We start from the raw sequence: 17,487 nt of genomic DNA on the forward strand, positions 1-17,487 counted from the left end.
CTGATCTGAGTGGCTGAATCAGACGATGGCTGCTTAGTTATGGAAAAAAGTGATCCAACTAGGCTAGGCCTACTAGGTTCCAACCCGGTGGAGGACAGCTCCAGGGGCCTCATTTGTCAACAGTGTGTAGAAAAGGTTCTAAATTCACTCTTACAACTGAAATTTAGTAGGCCCTATGTGCTTAAAGGGACACTGTGTAACATTTTAAGTCATTCATTAGCTCAAATCAATATCCTCATTCATAAATATGTCGTCATTGGTGTAAAATCACCTCTGCCAATAATCGGAATTATCCTCCTGAGCGCAGAATTACAAATATTAATGTTACATTTTGTCCATTGAGCGGGCAAGTCGTATGGAGGAATCCATGTTTTTGGAATGTCATCGGGTGCATTGTTTAAAATTTAGAATTGTTCTTGTCCTTGAAGGCCACTGTAGCTTCTGTTATTATTCAAAAGGGGTGGGGTTAGGCTACCCAGGGAGCGTTGCATTCTAGAACTTTCTAGAACTTTCTTGATGATGTCACATTACACAGTGTCCCTTTAAAGGTGCAGTGTGTAATATGACATCATCAAGAAAGTTCTAGAATGCAACACTCCCTGGGTAACCCCAACCCTTTCGAATAATAACAGAAGCTACAGTGGCCTTCAAGGACAAGAACAATTCTAAATTCTAAACAATGCACCTGATGACATTCCAACTATGACACTTTCAAGATGGCGGCAATAGGCCTTGGTCCAAAATATGCAGAAATATGGACATATATGAGAAGGGAAAAAAATTATTAAAAACATTTTTTTCAGCTATTATGCACTAAATAAAATGTACTTATGGATATTATAATTACTTTCTACAAAATCTGCTTGGAAATAAAACCCCAAATTCTACACACTGCAGGTTTAAGTAGGCCTACAAAAAAATCTGTATTTATCAAACGTGCGCAGGCCTATGCACATTCAGTAAATCATCAATCTTGATAAATCCCACATGTTCTTAAGTGCATGGACATATAAAGAAATTAAAAAGCTTAAGTGTCATGCTCGTTCACGCTCAGACCATTTGCATTCAGAAACGCCTCCAATTAACCATATATGGTCACAACACATCCCTTTATCAACCATGTGAATGTGTTTTACCCCTCTCCGCAGGGCTGTACGCTTATTTTTTTAGGTGGTAGCACTGGTGCTAGCAAGCAAAAAAATTCAGTAGCACAAAAATAAATTTGGTAGCACACAAAGTATGATCAAAAACTTGCTTAACCTTAACCCTTGCATTTCGCTCTAATTACCTTTGAGCATGTCATCTTGGTCTCATTTGAGATTCTCAATTAATATTATATCCTAGTGTGTTCAGTAATAATTATGGAAAAATGAATAGGGGTGCACTGATAGAATAAAAAAAGAATCTAACCTGCCAATTGCAATTTTTTTGCTGATTCAGAATTATTATTATTATAATGTCCTTCTGTTAATTAAAACCAAACTTTAAAACATTAAACATAGCCTATTAAATAAATAAGTATACATATTGGTACAATTTAGGATAAATTAAATAGGTTGTTGTGAATGTGTTGGGAGTAGCTTTTCAGTGGCCTATTTAAAACTTTGTTTAAATAGACTAGGCTACTGATGACTGCTCGCTGCAGCTGAATGAGTTGCCTTTCAAGCTAGAAAAAAGCGCTAACTTCCTGTTCTTACCGGCTTCAAAATAAAAGTCAACTCACGTTTGGCTAGTAACAGGCTTTTAATGTGAAGGCGCACAGGAAATGTTCTGTTTGTACACGCGCTAACTTAACTGCGGTAATGTGCCGTCTCCTTCCGGTAATTGCCGTAGGTGAAGTTCAGATCCCGAGGACACATATCTTTCACCAGCCAAAGTGGAGGGTGGACTCAATAACTTACTTTCCTAAGACTCATTTACCCGCAGTGTTAATGTAGAGCCCTCTAAGCAGTGTTGTGCAGCACTCCTCTGTGTTTCAAAGACAGCCTCTCCTCATTAGCAAGCTGTCGCAGGAGTGCGAATGGATTTGTATTCATCATCGCACGTGATCAATTTCAGTAGCAAATGCGATCAAAACTGTCGCACTGTACAGCCCTGCCTCTCCGCCACAATGGCAAAGAGGGCAACGAAAAGGAACTTCTCCAGCACAGAAATGGAAACCCTTGTAGCCTAAACGAGGTTGAATCAAAGCGAAACATATGTTGTTGGCTCACTTAGTGCAGGAGGCATTAAAACAAAAGAAAGCTTGCTGCATGGGAAAATGTGATATTTTCGAGCAAGCTGTGTTAGGCAATGGCATTGTTTGGGGTCCGCGATCTGACAACTTGTGTGCAGTCATTCATAAACTCTTTCAATAAATAAGAGATGAAGATAAGTTCCTAACAACATTAGAGTTACTAAGTGAATAGTCTGGCTGAACCGTTTCCGCCAGCGTCTATTAGCGCTGGCGTCGGCTAACAACGCTACGCCTCCATTTCCTGCTGCTGGCGTTCCCGTATTGAGCTCCCCCTCAAATAGGAAACAATTTGCTCACAGTCAACCTGTGTGCTTCTGTGCACCACTCACACACACACACACACACACACACACACACACACACACACAGGGTGTGAGAAGTCACATTACTGTAGACAGAAATAAAGTAGACAGAAATAAAGTGTGGCGATACTTCGGGATAATAATATTGGCGGCGGTGGTCCGGGACGGAGCCTAGCTTAGCCTAGCCTAGCTGTCCAACTTCATTGTACATCTTCCCCCGGGCAGAAATACCCTCATAAACTCTGGAAAATTAAGCGTAGGGGTTTGAATTGAGCACCGGACCTTATAACCAGCTAGATTAAGATCCGCCGTTCCCTTTCTTTGGTGATTTACAGGACAACGGGCCGCCGATGATAATGTTACCAGAGATAACTGCGTGACTACGTGGCTAGTTAATTCCGGTTAAGTTTCCCCGTGAGCTCCTCGGGGGCTAAAGTGTATGGTGTCTTGACATGCTGGTTAGAAAGCACACTATGTGTATTCCTTTTGTCTTTAATAGTTTTTTTGTGGCGTTTGCGGGTTAGATTTAGCCATTTCTCTGACAGCCTTTGGACATGAAGACGTTCCATCAAAATAAGTTCTCCCCGGCACTATTAGTATTTTGCAGGACACCGCTGCTGTTTCCCGGGGTTAGCCCCGCCCTAGATGATTGTGATTGGTTTAAAGAAATAAAAACAGGCCAGCCCAGTTTCCCCCCGAATAGACGGCTTTAAACGGAGTGCTTCCAGACCATACTACTTGCTGTAGTTTGGTCTGGCTTTGCGAGACTACTTATGCCTCGTTTCCACCGAGTAGAGCGGGTCGGATCGGAGCGGCTCATAGCGGGACAGCTCACTTTTAAGAATCTCGGTGGTGTTTCCACCGCCGACCCTACCCTTACTGGTAGGGCAGGGTTTAGGCTGGACTGCGATAGCCAAGCTGACACAGCTGAATTAGCCGTGTGTCAGCTGGGTGTGAGTTCGGCGCGGCTCAGCTCCAAACTGACACAGGGGTAGTATTGACGGTACCGTAACATGGGATGCAAAGTAAAAACACGCACTTCATACAAAGCGCAGCGTGAACCTGTTGTCACTGTGCGGGAGACGCTCCCCTCTCCTTCATCTGATCGCTGAACACATCAGCATGCATTGCTTACGCGTCCTGTCTATCAAATGTAATATATTCGCTCGGGGCTCCCGGTCAAACCACAACTAATCTTCCTAACAATGGCGACAACAACACTTTCCTATAATGTGAAGCTGACAGCGATTTATTAAAAAAGAAAAGGCACAGTGCTTCCTGCAATTGGGTCGGATCGAGTCCGGCCAAATTCACACCACAAACGAACTGCAGCAGAGTACGTTTTGAAGCGCATCGAGACCACCTCTTCAACTGGGTCTCGGAGCGTTTGTTTGGTCCGCCCCCGAGTGCGATTGCTGTATTCACACCTGTCTGAAAGATGCGCACCGAAGGCGGAAGTGCATCTGAGTTCGTTTCAACTGAACTAAACACGGCATGTGTGAATACACCCTTAGATTATAAAACAAGAGGTCCAAAACACAGATGATGATTAAACAAACAACTGTATGACTTTATATTACACTAGAAATGCACGGGTAGATTTGACGCACGTGGCGATTATAGATATAAAGAGAATGCTGGCGGTTCTAGTGTCAATGCAGACGTTGAAACTCTTAAATGCTTTGCTTTATGCTTGTAATATCGCTATTCTACCGCTAGATTCTGTTCGTAAGCATGGTCAGAGCTGTGCTTAAATGTACACACATTCCTAAGTCGAAGTACATTTTGGTAAATTCCATACTTTGCGTGGCAATGTACTTACAATGTACCTTTTTTTTTTTTTTTTACTTACGTAGGCTACTAATTGCCGTATACACAGAGTGTATCTTGCTAGTAGTCACCAAGTTCCTTAGAATCATCACATATTTAAGGAACATTTGCTCCCCGGGGGGGGAGACGTCTAAAGGCCAGGACACACTAGTCCGACTACCCGAAAATGTAGACTGCCGATTCAGGGAGCTCCAGTCTTCCCGTCGCGGCCGAAAAAGTGCAAAGAACACACCAAACCGACTGCTGACTTTCCGTACGCTCTGCGCTTGCGCGGGACGTAATGTCTCCATAACAGCAGGCGGCGCTAATCTGTATTGTGGCCCGAAAAAATACGGAAGCCGGAAAGGATGGGACGGCTCTCTAGACCATAGACATAGATAGAAATACGTATTTATATTTATGGACCATAAAGAGCACCATTTTTAGCAGAGAGTGTCAAGCATGGTGTCGAGCAGTCAACAAGGGTTGATGCATGTGAGTACTCGCTGAACGAAACAAACAAACACATTAAAACGATGGCTAACTGTTGTTAGCTGTTTGTGCTACCCGCCTCACTTCCGGGCTTCACTGATTCGCTAGCCCTCCACAAATCAAATTGCTCCAACTGAAAGACTGCCCGCCGCCGACTGAACATGTTCAATCGGCTCAAAAGAAGCCCGACGACATCTACGACGACCGATTTCACGGCACACACCAAACAGATTCGTGTCCCCGCCCCCTTCCGACTCTACGACGGCGATTATCGGGCCGGTGTGTCCTGGCCTTTACAGTGGGGTAGGAGGAGAGACAGGCTGAGAGGCAGACAGTTCAAATATGCATACATTGATATTGTAAACATGGGAGGGGCAGGCCGACCAGAGAACAGTGGGGTTGGAGGAGAGACAGGCTGAGAGGAATATACATACATTGTTATTGTAAACATGGGAGGGGCAGGCTGACCAGAGAAACCGCAGGGGGCTGTCTGCATGGACAGTGTGTTATTCAGATGTATACAGGCTGGCTAGTTTCCCCCCACACTTTACTTACTTACTCACTTACTTACTAGTGCACCACTAAGCTTGTACACTTCTGTAATAAAAACACATGGGGAACTATTAACTATTAGATGCACATAAAGGAGTTTTCTCCACTGGAAGGACATTGTATCCCATTTCGCTCCAGTGACACCCTAGAGGCCTCAACATCCTCCTATATTTCCCTCTGAAATGTATTGAAAGTGGTGAAAGAAGAAAATATTAGTAAAGTCCATGTATCTGATAGCCTATTTGTACAACAGTAGCCTTCTTGAGTAAATGTACATGGTTACATTCCAGTACTGGCTGATCACAAAATGCTAAGTTTTTAGTTTTCCTTCATCCATTTTCATAATCAATGAAGAGATCTCAACGTCCAAAGATCATGGCCGGGACATTGTCGGCCATGGGGCCAATAGTGAGCTGCTTTACCTCCATTCCTCAACTCAGTAGTTTTGCTATGTAGCCCTGCCCCTTAATATTAGAATACAAAACATAAAAGCACTAAACTGATGCTTTAAAACTAGACATCACACAACAACCCTCCTAGAACCTGTATTTAGGCCATCCTCCTGTCAGTATATTGTGCTTTAGGGGATACTTTCACCAGTGTAGGGCGCTAAAAAGAAATCCCCCAAATGCAAATGAAACAATCCAAACTGTTATATAACATGTGATGAGCAATCATAAAAAAGACATTTGTTAACTTTAAGGCTTCACAAGTAACAATCAACAATGGTGGAAATTAAAAAAGAACATTTATTCAAGTACATTACTAATTTAATTTTTTTTAAACTTTTTTACTCAACTACATTTGTCTGAATACTGCAGTTACCTTGCATATACATATTTTTAATATAAAAGCATTTGAGGAGTTTATGAAAGTTTTAAAAGGGAAAGTTGTGCTCTTCCATAGAATAAGAATTACTTTGTTAGCCGTTCTAACAAATAACTTCTTCGTTCTAACATAGTTTGAAGACAGATATCAATCCAAAAGAGTTGAATCCTTGGACACGAAGAAACACTATTAAGACTAGTTTCCACTGAAGATAGTCAGGAAACGTGGTTTCGAAGAATTTTCATGTTGTACTGTGGGAAGCCCATGGAAATTTCCATGTGAAACTGGATCTTGCGATATGTGATCATATGTTGAAATTATGAAAAAGTAATATGGGCAACAGTGTACGAATTACTAATACACATCAATAATCATCAGTAAAAGTAATTTGTAATACTGCATATAGTACATACTGTACCACTCTGAGAGGGGCCAGCTTGCTGCATGAGTGCTCCTTCTACAACTTTCAGTACTTACAATTTTCAATGCATGATTTGACTTGAATATTAGTGTTGATCATTTTAATTGCATTTTAGTCAAGGGTGAGAACTTCTACCACCACTGTGTGAGTGATGTGCACAGTGCAAGTACAAGCAGACTCTGGGAGAATTGAAAATTTAACCACACCTATAAATAAATGCCAGATTATAACCCAGTACGTCATTTAAGAAGCATCAAGGAAACTGAAATAGGTCAATACCTCAAAAAAAGAAATAAAGGATATGTAGTTCAACACCAAGAATTCGTGTGAGATATGTTACTGAGATTGGGGTGGTTCCCTAAAACAAAAACTAAAAAATCCAAGTGGGTCAGAGATCATCATGTTATATGACAAACACTGGGATTGGTTTACCATTTACAGTACAGCACGCAAGAGTTGTGTCCTGATGTGGCCTTAATAAGAAAAGAGCGAGAGAGAGACAGGAAGCTCCTCCTATGTTACTGTTAAGACATATTATGATACTGCTCAGGTGTTGCAGGTGTATGATAGTGTGCATGGTCTAATTACAGTCAATACCTGTGGTTGAAAGAAATCAATTGTGAGATGACACAACAACAAAGAAGGCAATACTTTTTGGTTAATTTGATCCTTTAAAAAGGCAACACGCAATAAAGTCAGGAGAAGTTAGATTTCATAAGTCTTATATACAAATAAAATGTACGTATACCAAAACACAAAAAAAGTAGAGTTGACAATAACATGTAACATATAATAGAAAAAAACTAATATGTTAGTTTATCCAGAAGTGCCTGCAACTACATTTATGGCCAATAGGAAATGCCGGATTACAACTTTAAACCATTTATTTTTTGCAAGTTTCATATTTCAAGATGTGCAATATAAAGAAGAGCGAACATCTCAATTTATTTTGGCCTTCAAGTTGCCAACTATTCATGATTGTCAACTTGTGAATCATTCTCAGGTATTTTCATGCCCGCACAGGCTGTAAGGCTGACTCCAAGTGCTGGCAACTCCCTAGAGTGCTAGTAAAAATGTGATTATAAATGTTAGATCTTTGCCACCTCCAATGACTTTTGAAAAAGTTCAAGCTAAAGTGCACACTTTTTTAAGAATTAAATGAATGTCGGTCGGTTCCATTCAGGCCATCGCCAAACAAACGGGTCGACACAAAGTTGATAAAGAGTCAAACAGGTGATCAGTTAGACTCTCTCTGTATATCTCAGTATGGCAACGTTTACAAACTGGTGTTTCCCCCCAACACTGGCACAGGAGCTCAGAGAAATTCAGGTGGGCAAGAGAATGTATGCTCTATAGCTTAAAGTAATGTCTAAATGGTTCCAACTATAAATCTGTTACAAAATGGCAGCCATTTTTATCATTTTTTAATGTTAACAAAGGCTTCCTTCAGATGAAGGGCTGTTAATTGAAGGGTCAAATTATCACTTTCATCGGGTTATTAAAGCTACTACGGGTTATCTAGCAACTTCTGGTTCAAGTTAATTTTTTTTTTAACTTATTTTATGTTTCAGCTTTATATCTCTTTTCCATACTATCTCAAGGTAGTCTATAGCCTGGCTGGCACTGCCCGCTTACCTACTTCAGCTCAATTTTCATTTCCCTTCAGCAGTCAGTCTGGGTCCGCGGTATATTTGCGGGTTTTCCTCAACCAGATTTTTGGCTGTCCAATCAGCGAACAGAGGGAGCGGCTCAGAAGCTGGTGCATGACATACGTCACGACCAAACGTTATGCGATTGGTTGGCAGATCCAGAGCGGCACTGGGCAGATCCAATAGTTTTAAACTTCAACAAACACCTGCCTTCAAGTGAGTAGCGTTTGTCAATTGAGCGATTCCAGACCTTCTGTACAAATGAAATGAAGTATACGATGTTCTGGTATAGGACCAGGCTAGGTAGTCTGTGCCTTTCTTCTTGTAGCCTGTTATGTTTTTATGGCAAATTAACTCCACTTAAATAGCACTTTTCCGTGGTTTTTCACAGACCCATAGCGCTACACAACTTTATACAAATTCACCCAATCATTCCTACACCGATAGTAGCAGCTACCTTGCCCAGGGATACTTCGACATGTGGCGGGGAGACAGGCAATCAAATCACCGACCTTGCAACCCAGTGAAGGACCGCCCTACCCGCTTCACCACAGCCGCCCGTATGTAGCTATGTATGTTGTTATTAAGTTGTGCTCTGATTAATTTCAGGAGCAATACTTTTGTAACAATTTTTGAGTGCTATGATGCACTGTGGCACTACCGCTACCATACATTAGTGACATTTGTGACTTTTATGATTTTTTAAGCTTATTATTATTATTATTGTTCAATTTCTTTCTTTTCTTTATCATTTTCGTGGGGCTTGTTGATCTCTGAATGGTCCTCTCCCTATTGCGAAATTCTAATTAAAAGAAGAAAAATAACTCTCTAATCTTATCGGATGTTCTGGGTAGCCTTGTGTTATGTACGGGGTTATACAGTATATAGGCTGGGGATGAACTGCATATTTCACTGCAATCTTCCAAAGAGCCACAAGCCGACATGTTACAAAACCTATAGAGACTAGACACATGTGTTGTCCTTTGATATTTATGTGACTACCATTGTTGTTTCAATGTAAACATCCAAAAGCGTAGTTCCAAATTGAGAGGATGAAGTTCATTTTCCTTGCGTTTTGTGAGTCAAATGCATGGACACATGAAGGTGTTATGTTTGGTGGCATGGCATTGTTGCATAATTAATGCAGTGACTCCTGCACGGTCAAAATCCAAATCCTATTTTTTTTTTGTGTGTGTTTCAAGCTGAGTCATTATATTTGGATTGTTTAAAGAACAACATTTGTGTGAACCAGGCATTTAAAAAAGCATGAACAAACACCATCTTTATCCACTCCCTTTTAATACAGAACATTTTGGTTTTTGATTATTGGTCCTGACCTGAATCTGCCACAGGCCTCTAACAGGCTAGTGTTATAATTTTCCCAAGGGTGACCAGATTTACTGCTTTCGGGTCCGCTTTTTGAAAAAATGTGCCCTCAGTAACACTGATGGCATGTCTTGGAGACAAATACTTATTTAGACAACAAAGGGGACATTAAAACTGGCATTTGACATTGGATACGTCTAAAGTAATCTAGCAGGCACCTTTTTCAGGCTGTGTCCTCACGGTGCATTGTGGCAATGTTCTTTAGGGACCTGCGTTCCTCTGGAGTCCCTTTCCTGTCACGACTCTCGACAAAAGACTTTGAATTTTTTTTCTCTCAGATAGGTGTGTCTTTTATTTGACTGTACAAAACAGCACCGCAATTTCCTATTTACAGTTTACAGCCTGAAGCCATAACAAAAAATTATCCATTACAAAACCTGTGCTCTTAAGAACAATAACCAGACTCTTATAACATCACAATATCTTCAAAAGAGGACATCTATGATTACATCACTGATCCTGTTCTTTCACAGGCCCAAGAAAAATAAAACATTGTTTGCGTATATGAATTAGGGTTCCTATGCAACGCTCTCCCTGCCCATAGGCCGGCAGTAGTGTTTTTCCATTGCAAAACATCTTTCGAAGCCATTATACTTTATATAAAGTTATCTGATGCTAGAGCAAATGTGAGATTATGTCTAATGCATTACTTGAAGTTAGCCGACTGCTGTAAAGTCAGAATCAAGCTGACACCCTCCTGGGAAACGTCCACAATTCACTAGAATACACAAGACAGGAAAACTATGGATTTCACGATGTTGTCTTGGAAATAAGTGACAGAAAGTGCCTATGATTTAAAAACATTATTCCCTTTTTTAAAGAATAAATAGTTTGGAAATATTCATTTGTCTCTCAAGAAAAAGTCACTTTCAATATCCTTTATCCAGCTTGGAGATTTCCTGTCTGAACTCATTGAGGATTGGGATAAACTAGAATGAATAATCTCCACTGAGATCAATACCATCATATTAATAATACAATGGAGTAGCGGACATATTGCATGAGGATAAATAATTTTGAAGTAACCCATCTGACCAAAAACAGGCTGGGGATCATTGGTCAGTCTTTTCTGTGGCACTTTATGCATATTAATCACCTGAAAAGGTACATTCATTTCATCTCTTGAGTCTTGATTCCATAAAGTGTCACTACAAACGTATAAATGGAATTTTCCATGAATATATTATTTTAAATTCATTGGTATTCAAATTCAAAATGTATGTCAAATAATCATAGAAATGTTAGGAGATGTTAAAGGCCCAGCTCATGTTACACTTTTGTCTGGGACGTTCCCTCACACGCCCCTGTGGAAGCGACAATATAAATGGGCAGATCTGGTGGACGATAGCAAGACAGACACAAAATGAAGCTGTACAGGTGAGGATAACTTTATCTCTAACTCTTTTAATTTGATCTTTGTAGTTTGAAACCTTATGTTATATGTGTTTGTAATATATTGTGTGAAACATACTATGTTTTAATGAAAACTATATTATATATTAAAATTAAGTTGTTGATTTTTTTATTTCAATATCTTACTATACCAACAGTGGAGAAAAATCGGGTTAAAAATAATGTAAATTTGTTTCCTGATTCACTGGATCTTTAGATCAAACTTGACAAATGTGATATAATTTGACGCCCATCTGATAAATAGTGCCAGTTAATTTCTTATACTCACACAACATATGTTTATGGGGAAGTACAACTAGTATATCTTCAATTGTTTCTTGAATTTCTTTTTTTCTCAATGGTGCAACTGGGTTGAAGGACGATTTATCCTTCTTGAAAATGTAGTCTAAATTATATTTTTCTTTCAAGTGACTGCTTACTCGGCTTTAGTAACTCTAGATGGTTGATCTTTCCCCTCTGATCCTCCACGATTTATTTCAAAGCAGTTTCTTCTTGAAAGAAGATGATGAATGCTTTGGTTCCCAATGTTTTGCTGTTTTTCTCAAAGATCCGTACTCAACACAATGAGGCTGGTCATCCTTGTGTGCCAGCTTGGCCTCATTCTAAGGACAGAGGCCCAGACACCAGCAGCTTGCATTACAAGCATTACAAACAGGCCTCCAGGTTTGTGGTATTTTCTTTGATCTGTTATTTAGGTTTTCTCTTCCCTTGTAGTTTGTTTTACATCCTTCCTTTTCATCTCTTCCAGACAACTCGGACATACATGTGGTGTGCGGGACTAAATATATGGACCTGAGCATCTACCTTTGTCCGGTCTACCAATCTCGTTACAATGAGTCTATGTTGGCCCTCAATAATCAGTTCAACACACGAGAGTGTTACGGGGTTGCTGACTTTAACACTGACCCTCCAGTCTTAAAATTCAGATTCCCCTTAAATGAAAGTGCAATCACATCCTGCAAAAATAATTTTCAGGTATTTTTTTTTCTCTATCTTTATTCTATTTTGAATTATGCATTCATTAGAATGATTTTTCCTTAGCATATACTGGAAGATCTCGTGCTATAAGCATTATTTAGATATTATAGTACTTAAGAATATCTTAATAGTGTGGTAAAAGTTGGCTTTTGGTACATGTTGGAGAAATGTTATAGAATACAAAGGATTTTAAAAGCATACTATATTGTTAATTCTCGCATCAAATAATTTATATGAAAACTGCTTCCCATTGTCATAATGTACGGAATTGTGAAGCCCACTGCGGCAAATGTCTATTTGGGATATTGGGCTATACAAATCAAACTGATTTGATTTGATTTAAACTGATCTCATTGAAATATGTGTTCTTTCTATAGATAACGAATAAAGTTGGCACTGGAGCATTTGCTGACTACTCAAATGTTCAGTATGTCAACATCTCTGGCTTTATTTCCTCTGAAGACCCCACTCAAGGTATGATCACCTATCTCTCGACGCTCCTGTACCAATTCTCCTGCCTCTACCCGATGCAGTATCTCCTGAACAACACCCAACTTGCCGTGTGAGTGTTTATATGCGACACCCAGAGTGGCACGTACACTGCGTGTGAAAAAAGCAGGACAATACAACTTTATAATACAATATGCATTTCTTCTCATTTATTACAGATCAGGTGTAAACCTTGCCATAAGAGACAACAATGGTAGCTTCCTCAGCACACTTAGTATGGAATTATACGAGGTAAGACCTACTCAAAAATTTATAATTGAAATGAGTATTTTTGTTTAACATTTTATAACTTGACTTTTTCTCACTTTTCTGTCGAACAGAGTGCTGCGTTCAACAAGATCCTTGTTATCCCACAGACAGGACTCGATCTAAAGACCAAGATTTATGTTGAAGTCAAGGCTACCAATCTAACAGGAAGGTATTAAAGTGTTCTCAGTTTACAGTAAAGCACAATTTATATTAACAAGAAAAGACACTTTAAATCCACATGACTGTCATCAAAGGTTCAACGTGCTGCTGGACAGATGCTACGCGACGGCAGATCCAGATCCAACACAAACAAGATATTATGACCTTTTTGTAGGGTAAGTCATACTGTATATTTAACAAACACTATATTATGTCCACCACTTTCGCCTTGCACTCACACTTGTGCCCCCCCCCCCCCCACCCCAGGTGTAACCGTGACCCTCAAACTGTCCTGGATCTCAACGGGGAGGACCAAAAGGCACAGTTCAACTTTGAGGCCTTCAGATTTCTGGAGCACAAAAATCAGACTCTTTCAGTTTTCTACCTGCACTGCGTTGTCAGACTGTGTGAGGTTTCTGCCTGCACTTCACTATTGCCTGTGAGTAGACGACCGGGTTACTTAACAGTCCTAACATCATTTTAAGAAACACATTTTCTATTAATGAAGATAATTCATACATCAGTGTTTTGATTGTCCTCATTCATTTTGAACAGAACTGTAATACGAATAGCAGGAGAAGGAGAGAAGCCCATGATGAGTCCATCAACGCAACTGTCACCTCACCCCAGTTTATTGTGGGAGATAAAAGCATTGGTAGGTCTTTATTGCAAGATACAACTTAAAGCTGGGTGGAGGATTTGGGGAGAAAATGGCAGTTGGGATAGAGATTCAAATCCAAATACCTCAACCGCTCCACTTGTTCTCTTTGGTCCCTCCCATATGGTCCCTCCCTGACACGCTCTACACCAACAAAGTCATGCCAAAGTGAATGGACAGTCCCAACAGCCAATAAGAACAGAGAATCGGTGCCTCGCTCTGATTGGTCAAAGTGTACAGCTCATGTTAATTTTGACCAATCAGAAATCACATACCTCAGCTTTGAGAGATATCCCTTCATCCACATTCCACATGGTCAATGAATATAAACTCATTACAATCTACACAAATGCTAAAGTAAATAACACAACCTTTTCATCTGGCTGGGGTTTCTTGTTCAAACCAAATGCGTAACTTATATACATGGCAATAAACAGGATGTGTTTTTCTGATTTGACGCCCCTAGGGAACACAAAAAACACCGGTAAAAGATCATGGTTTTAATATAAAAAGTCCTTCATTGTCATGCTTATAAAAATAAATACATGGTCAAGGTTATGGTTATTAAGAAATGTGCTTATCTGCTTTCTTGCCACGAGTTAGATAATATAATTTGTACCACTCAACTGTCTGACTGCAATGAAGTAACATCCAGCAGCCAGTAAGGTTAGCTTAGCATAAAGGCTAGGGGGGAAACAATCATTGTTGTAACTTTTATAATTTTGAATGGATGAAACGAAGAAAATATGGCTAATGTGTTAACAAGTGAGATATGAATGTGCTGGTAGGTTGACTTGATAACCTCTAAACAGAGCCAGGCTAGCCGTTTCCTCCTGTTTCCAGTAATTATGCTAAGCTAAATGCTCAGCTGTCAGACTACAAGCAGTAGCTTTAGAAAGCAAATAAGGGTATTTCCCAAAAGGTTAAATTATTTGTTTTAACAGTAAATTTCCTTATTAATGACACAAACATGTAATCCTTTGAGTCGTTGACCATAGTTTTGGTTTAATTTTTCAGGCAAACCTCAAACGTTCTCAGCTCCACTCGGTAAGAATCTGCATTATTTTTTATCGTGACGTTCTTTTGGTACACTGTTACAATGTGTGGAGAGCAACACATTTGTCTTTGATTGACTACTTTGTGGGTCACTCCTTGTTCAGTCAGCCCCTTGCAACACACATTTTTACATAAAGTACATTATTGTCTGGTATGTTTATGTTTTCCCCTACAGATACCCAAACTGGGAACAACTACAGCAGCCCTGTAGTGGCTGTAATTGTCTGCATCGTCATCCTAACAATTGTCCTCCTCGCCATGGGTGCTTACTTTGCGTACTACATCAGACAGAGAAAGCCTTTCATTCAGTAACATGCCCGGACTGAGAGTGGAGTCCCGCCATCTTTCAAACAAACAAACAAACAAACAGTTTAATCCTTCATCATACACAGGATGGCCATTAAGCTACAGAGATAGTAAAACAAGTCATGAAACCATATACTCTCATACTATTTAGCTTTTCTATTTTTACAAAAAACATTGTAACAGGAAGGTCAGCAGTAATCTAGGCTTGAAGCTTTATAATTATTATGAATCACATAGTGTAACAATGTGGAGATGAGGGCACAGAACTTGTACAATAATTGTGTATTATAAGTAGGTGTTAGTTTTAATCATGCTGTATTAGAAGTATTTAATGAATGCTGTCATCCTTTGTAATAATTTAAAAATTGTGTAGTTTTAAAATGTTTTCCTTAGGAATGATGAAGAAAGTACATACTCTTTGATGAAACATTAAACTCACATTGTTGTACCGTTTCGTATATGGCTGATGAGAGGGAATCAGAGAGAGGGCTATCAGGTTGGTACAGATGATGTAAAACTGTTGAATATTTGTCAGGTTGGATATTTGTGCAGATTATACAGATCTTAACAACTGTTTTACTGTCCTCCCCCTGACTGTTTTAAGGAATAACTTTTAATTACATTAAAATATGCATTAATAAAAAAATATGATAGTTTGTCTCATAAATTCAGGGTAAGATATGTATCATTTCCTTTTTGGTAATTTTATTCATTACAAGTAGTTTGGTAATATATTATTACAATATTTATGTACAGCAAAATTGTTAAAGGTAAAGGCTCTGAGGGGGCTCCTACATGTTTACCACAGGTAAGCCTTGTTTCTAAACATACAGAAGCTTTAGGACTTAAAATATTTCAGTTGATATATATGGTAATTATCTTTAAACCTGCAATGTTTTGGCCACCTGGGGGCAGTGAAAACAAGTTCTGAAAAACAAAACCATTTGCATGCTGGTGACACAAATGAAAAAATAAGGGGATAACCAAAGTCATTTAGAGACTTAAGACTTACAGCCACAAATGTATATCTAATGATGACACAAAAGGAAAGGAATCATGTTCTCTGGACTTTTAAGGTCAATACAATTTTCCAGGAAATCCGTCAAAAAGCTGTTGAGATAATGCAATATCTCATTACCTAAAAGACTGTTTGTTGTTTTGCCATAGAGACAGAAAGTTGTGGAAACTACCCATCAAGTGTGGGTATTTTGACTTAACAAACAATATTTTAAAAATAAGATGCTGAAGGTTCTTCCTTAGTTTCTAGAGGGGGTAATCAAGTGTTCCCAGGGCTCAGTACCCATATTTATATGGCACCAAATGGGACGTTAAATTAGTTTCCTTTTCCAGTGGGATGGAAAGTGGAATGCGGTTTTGTTGATTAAATACAGTTGTAAAGTTAACAACACTGACTTCATGTTAAAGTAATGATTTACCTGATTGACTCATCTCTACCACTTGCACACAGTTCAGGTATCTTTTAAGTGAGTTAGCCTAGTTTCCCTCCTACATATTATCCCATTGAGCCCTACCCTGGGAACATTGATACGCTCCCGTCCAAAGGCTTTAGCAATGCTTATAGTGTAGCAGCTCTAGAGACGAGACGACATCAGTGGATTGGTCCAACACTTTGGTCACGACTGGATTCCCATACAGACATTCATTTTCCTCAGAGGATGAATACTAATGACTCTGCCGATCCGTTTAGTTTTTATCTAGTGCAATTGGCAAGTAACATTCTGGAACATTTCTAAACATCTACTGTATTAGATTTATTGGCACAACATTTAGTAGTAGTCATTCATGGTTGACAGACAATTAATTACACTGACTAGTTTTACTTTTCTTTTAGTTTTTCTTTTTTAGTTGTCTTTAATCTTAGAAAGACCACTTACAAATTCAACAAAGCTATTAGAGTTCTCATGATGTTAAGCTGGTAATGTATAATGTTTACCACGTTGATCATACTCGTTTAGCGTGTTAGCATGATAGCATCTGCTACCACAAATTACAGCTGAGGCTGATGGGAATGTCATAAATTTAGCATGTAATTATTGTTCAAGACTGGAGGACATTGTTGTTCAAGACTGGAGATGAGAATTTAAATCTTTAAAAAGTTAAGGGATCGCCAAAGTGTCTGCCATCCTGAAAGGGGGTATGAATAGGCTACTTGTACCAAATGTTAAGGCAAAGGTGAGCAACCACCACTGAAATGTATCAGATCATGCTAAATGACAAGGAAAAAGCAGACTTGTGTAAATTGTTCTGTGTTTCTTTAATCCCACTTGTGGTTAACATGATTAAATGCGAGAGTTCATCACATGTCAGATATGCTGTCAAATTAAATTAGATTCATCAATACTGTCAGAATAAGTGTTAGTGTGAGAAGTGAAGTTTTCAGACTGAATGAGTGAATAAAAGGATGTTTCGAACAGTTACATTACACGTGACGTAAGTCACCTATAAGACCTATAAGTTTCTCA

At 39.3% G+C, this 17,487-nt stretch overlaps 1 protein-coding gene across 1 annotated transcript; it reads left to right on the top strand.

Annotated features, from left to right (window-relative positions):
* Window positions 1–11,038: 11,038 nt before the first annotated feature.
* LOC307248382 (zona pellucida-like domain-containing protein 1) lies at window positions 11,039–15,010 on the top strand (the record flags this gene model as incomplete). The annotated part of the gene is made up of 10 exons (XM_080024782.1): window positions 11,039–11,052; window positions 11,636–11,751; window positions 11,837–11,973; window positions 12,444–12,628; window positions 12,735–12,807; window positions 12,897–12,994; window positions 13,080–13,160; window positions 13,252–13,423; window positions 13,540–13,639; window positions 14,874–15,010. 10 exons carry the CDS (start codon window positions 11,039–11,041, stop codon window positions 15,008–15,010), a joined length of 1,113 nt encoding a protein of 370 aa, XP_079880908.1.
* Between the last annotated feature and the right edge of the window lie 2,477 nt (window positions 15,011–17,487).

Source organism: Ammodytes marinus, assembly GCF_949987685.1.
Source record: "Ammodytes marinus genome assembly, chromosome: 3".
In the NCBI taxonomy this organism is placed as follows: Eukaryota; Metazoa; Chordata; class Actinopteri; order Uranoscopiformes; family Ammodytidae; genus Ammodytes; species Ammodytes marinus.